This window comes from Mus pahari, chromosome 5, assembly GCF_900095145.1.
Source record: "Mus pahari chromosome 5, PAHARI_EIJ_v1.1, whole genome shotgun sequence".
Lineage (NCBI taxonomy): Eukaryota > Metazoa > Chordata > Mammalia > Rodentia > Muridae > Mus > Mus pahari.
The window spans coordinates 143928922-143933827 of NC_034594.1; the positions used below are offsets into that span (position 1 = coordinate 143928922).

At 48.9% G+C, this 4906-nt stretch overlaps 1 protein-coding gene across 5 annotated transcripts in view; it reads left to right on the forward strand.

The window, feature by feature from the left end:
* Positions 1 to 1236: 1236 nt before the first annotated feature.
* Usf1 (upstream transcription factor 1) overlaps positions 1237 to 4906 on the forward strand; it is a 7730-nt gene continuing 4060 nt past the window's right edge. For 2 of the 5 annotated variants that reach the window (XM_021197732.1, XM_021197735.1), the window contains exons 1-2: positions 1237 to 1364; positions 4333 to 4425. In XM_021197732.1, coding sequence (XP_021053391.1) covers positions 4418 to 4425 — 8 coding nt within the window. In that variant the 5' untranslated portion in view covers positions 1237 to 1364; positions 4333 to 4417. Of the gene's footprint in view, positions 1365 to 1729; positions 1825 to 2643; positions 2739 to 4270; positions 4426 to 4906 lie in introns of those variants that run through there. The other 3 variants (XM_021197733.1, XM_029539150.1, XM_029539151.1) reach the window with 3 other exon arrangements.

The window sequence follows — 4906 nt, forward strand, 5'->3', positions numbered from 1 at the left end:
AAAAAAAAAAAAAAGAAAGGAAAAGAAAAGAGAATGTCACCCACTTTGGCTCTAGCACTGTCTGCACCAGCTGGGACTACAGGCCACCATTTAGCTATGGTGGGTATTTGATAATAAAATCTGAATTTTTTTTTACATTTAAATAGTGTATGTACTTTATCTTATTAAAGTTTTGGGTGAAAGGTATTACATTTCAATGTTGCCAACATGTATATATCTTGTTTTTTCTTATTTAGATATTCTTCCTCAGTTGTCATGGAAACCTGTAGTTAGAAAGTAGAACTGGGTTCATGGTGGTCAAGAATGAGGAAGAGAAACCTGTATTTACATAATGTTCATCTAATGCCAGGAATTGGGCTAGATTTGTGTGCATAAAAACTTTGCTCTTGAATTTATTTAATCCACTTAATTTGGTGAAGTTGGTATTGATATTTCCATTTTACAAAAAGACTGAACTGTAATTAAGTAAAAATGCCTGTCAAAGATCTCAGAGTTAAGAAGTGGCAGTTTCTAGGTGTAGTGGCATGTCTTTAATCCTAGCACTTGGGGGTGGGGAGATCTATGTGTATTCGAGTCCAGCATGGTTTATGTAGGACAGTTCAGGACTACATAGAAATACCCTATCGCAAATAAAATAAAATAAAATAAAATAAAAAGTGTCAGTTCAGAGTCTGAATGGCTTCGGAATCTGAATTCTAGCTATTATACTTCACTATTCCAAAATCATTCTGGGTCTACACCCAAAATGAGGAAAATGGTAATCAAAATCGTCCTCACACGTTTTTAAGAGCCCGAGGAAAACTGGAAGCTATGAGGTCTTTGAAGTATTGCTGACACTAATACTAAGGTATATACCCAGATCCACGTACACCCAGAAATGTCCCAAAGTCCACTTGGAACCCCTCAAAGTGATGCCCTGATCCAAGATGGCGTCCCATATTGCCCTTGTGAAAGATGGCGCCTAAGAATGCCGTTTCTCCCTCTACTTCCTTTTACTGGAAGGAAAAAGGCTCCGCCTACCACAAAGATGGAAGTACAATTTAGTCGGTTTTTTTTTTTTTCTTGGCTCTTGCTGAAAACAAAGGCCTCTAGCGAGGTCCCCAAGGATACCGTCTGTTTCCCTTCGGAGCCGGCGACCACTCACGTACCCACTTCCGCTGTAGCGGGCATCAAGTTTGAAGCGAGCGGAAGTGCGGCGGCTCTGGGGGCCGTCCGTCGGCTGGGCGGGTGGAGGGCACACTTCCGCCCTTCACCAATATGGCCGCAGGCTGGGACTGCGCATGAGCAGCTGTCTATGGCGAGACCTAGCTCCAAAGACGGAGAAGGCTGCCGGGGGAAATCGGCGACTGAAGCGGCCTGGCCCGGTGAGTGCGTCGGAGCCGACCTGAGTCGGGACACCGGTGGATCGGCATGGCGGGGCACCTTTGCTTTGGCTGGCGTTTCCCAGGCCAGGCCACGCCTGGGCACGGAGCCTTTGTTTTGGGGGAGGGGGCCGTGCCCGGCTCTTTCTCTCCTGCTTTGTGGGCCGAGCTCGCTCCCGGCCCCCGAGTGCACACGTCCCAGCCGCCTGCGGTGGCTGTCCAGCTGCGAGCCGCAGGCCCGGGAACGTCCCCGGCGTCCTTTCCCCGTCTCTTCCTCCGCCGAGCAGCTGGGGTGCAGGCGAGCGGGGCTGGGCCGGCGGGGTCACCGCGCGGGCTGCGGGGCTTGCGCCTGCCGGGTGCTCAGGTCCCCAAGCGCCTACTACTACTAGTCGGTGGGCCTGCAGAGAGACGCGTCGTTCTCGGGCAAGGTCCCGGCGCCTGATTTCTTTGGGAACTTGATCTGGTGTGTGTGTGTGTGTGTGTGTGTTGGGGGGGGGGGTTGTTTTGTATTGTTTTTTCAATTTCTGCCTTTGCGTCTGTGCTTGGTGAGGACGTTTGCTGGGCTCTCCTTTTGAGCATGCAAAAACCACAACATCCTATGCTGATTTCCGTGTCACGTATTATTAATGCTCAGGATGCTTCCGGATGTACAACCAAGGTTTGAGTAAAGAGCCTACGGCCGTTTCTGGGTAGCCTCCGAAGTTGCGCTGACAGCTGTGGGCTACACAGTTGCCTCCTGCGCCTTGTCGGCTCTTTTGATTGCCTCCTCCTGCAGGCCACGCCACGAGCTTCAGTGGCGCTCTTCCTCCTCCTGTTTGAGGATGGAGACCCTAGGTGGTCGTACATCCGGACGCTGCCTCCCTTTGCAGCCTTACTTTCTATGGGCAGTTTCACTTTCAGTTCCCTATTGTTGTTGACGTTTTTCTCTCTGCACCCGGTCTTCCCAAGGCGCATTATCCGCTGAACTAAGGTTTTTCTTTGATTAGAAAGGTTTGGAGGGTCTTGTGGGTAGTGCGTTTAAAAAAATAATCTTGTCCTTTCTTGTTGAGATGATTTTATTGCTTTGTACTATGCAACTGTTTCTTTCTGGTGGCATCTGTCTGTACAGTTCTTTGTTTTTCCCGTTCTCTGGCGGGTTGTCAAAAGTCCTAACGCAGGAACATTGTAGATGGATTCCTCCTCCATTGTCTTTTCTCCTTCAGAACCCTGAGCCTGGAGGTTTTCTTCCCCCCCCCCCCTCCTCCTGAGGCTTAGTTGATTTGGAGTTGTCATGGCAACATTTTTAGCAACTGTGTTGCTCTACAGGAAGCCTTGCTGAATAAAATCAAGAAGCCTTGAACATGATGCACTTGGGCACTGGTGTTTGAAACAGATGCTGTAAGTCTGGACTCTCCCAAAACAAGAGCCCTGACAGCGGACTGGTGCCCAAGAGCCAGACCCAGCTTTTATGCTTAGTGATGGTTTCCTAATAGCAAAAAAGGTTTCAGGTCTTCCCTTCTTAGATTTGAGGACTAGAATTTGTTTTTTTTTTTGTTGTTGCTGTTGTTCTTATTTGATTTTGAAACAGGACCTCTCTATACATAGCCCTGGCTGTCCTGGAACTCACTCTGTAGACCAGGCTGGCATTGAACTCGGAAATCGGCCTGCCTCTGCCTTCTGAGTGCTGGGATCAAAGGCTGGCACTGCCCCTTCCTAGCTTCAGATTTCTTTTTGTATAGTTTGTGATGGAGAAGCTGGAAGAATAATCAGGTAGTGTGTGGGGGTATTCGTTACTGGTTTTGATAGTGGTGGTATAAACTTTGCCCTAACTATTCCTATGAAGCTGCTGTCATAGAGTATAATAGCTTTAGTAACAATCCATAATAGCTTCAGAAATACACCCCCAGACATTGTTTCTCAATCTTCCAGGATGATTATCTCCTCCCCACCAGAAGTTGGGATGAAAATGGAGGAGCGGCTGGGTGGTAGCGACCCATGCCTTTAATCCTAGCACTTGGTGGGCAGAAGCAGGCAGGATCCCTGAGAGTTGAGAGGACGGCCTGAGCTACAAGAGAAACCCTGTCTCAGAAGGAGAGGGGGTGGGGGAGGAAGGAAGGAAGACAGAAAAGTTTTGGTGTGTATGTGCACATACATGTGTGTGGTGGGCTGGACACCTGTGATAAACAGCTTTCACAAGTTCGTTTTTGCCTCTTTTGGGGGAGGGAGGTTGTTTTTTGTTTGTTTTGTTTTGAGATATGGGTTCTCTGTGTTGCCCTGGCCATCCTAGAACTCTGTAGCCATGGCTGGCCTTGAACTCAGAGACCCACTTGCCTGTCTCCCAAGTTGCCACTGCTTGCTAAGCCCTCCTAGCTTTTCTTTTGGTCAGAGGAGAGCCGTAGGGGGTCAGTTGTCTTTCCACATTGCTAGAAACAGTGGCTGGTGCCCATCATCAGGCGCCCTGTGATTACACATGCTCTCAATGCTGCATCCCTCTCTTGGGTAGGTTTTAGGACTCAGGTGTTAGACTTTCTTTCAGAGGGAGACTTCCATTGGGAGAGCTGGTTGAGCCAATCTCCCAGTTTTGTTTTCTTTTATTTTGAGACAAGTTTTCTTATAGCCTAGCCTAGCATGACACTAGCTTTGCACCCCAGGATGGCCTTGAACTCCTAATTCCTTTGCCTCTTCCTCATAAGTATTGGTATTATAGGCATGGGCAAGCACACCTAGTTCTTTCTCACCTCAAACTTGCGCCATTCCTGTATCCTTCCCCTGAGTGTTAGGATTCCAGCAGTGAGCCACCATGTCCCGTGAAGAGTTGCTTCTTCAGTCACTGCAGACTAGCCCTTGCCATCAGAATTGGGGTTGGGGGAGTGGACTGTCTTTTGCGGATGATTGGTTTATCTTCCTGGTTGTGTCTTCTTGGAACCTAGGTTCTAGAACCTGGAAAGCTGTTCAGTTGCCTGGCCTCACTGCAAACTCTGGTCTCCACCAGGACTTAGCATTCAGGCATTTGAGTCAGGAGATACGAAGTCCTCCGAAAAAAGACCAGTGCCTCGGATGAGCCCCCTCACAGAGAGATGAAGGGGTGAGTGAAGAGGGGTGTCCGGGCAGAGAGGGGTGGCCTGGAGAATGCAGAATTAATGCAGAATGACTACGAACATTCGATTATGGGAGACCTGGGTTCAGGTACCCAGCTCCAACACTTACCAGCTCGGTGATTTAGTTTCTCTGTCTAGAAAACTGCAGTGCTATCAACTGTTATTGGCATCAAGGTGGTATGCTGGGTGTGGTGGTGCACACCTTTAAACTCAGCACTCAGGAGGCAGAGGCTGTCTAATCTCTGAGTTCAAGGTTAGCCTGCTCCACAGAAGTTCCAGGACAGCCAGAGCTACCCAGAGAAAAACACTTTCTTGAAAAACAAAACAAGAGCCACGCCTTTGTGGTGGTGCACGCCTTTAATCCCAGCGCTTGGGAGGCAGAGGCAGGCGGATTTCTGAGTTCGAGGCCAGCCTGGTCTACAAAGTGAGTTCCAGGACAGCCTGGGCTGTACAGAGAAACCCTGTCTC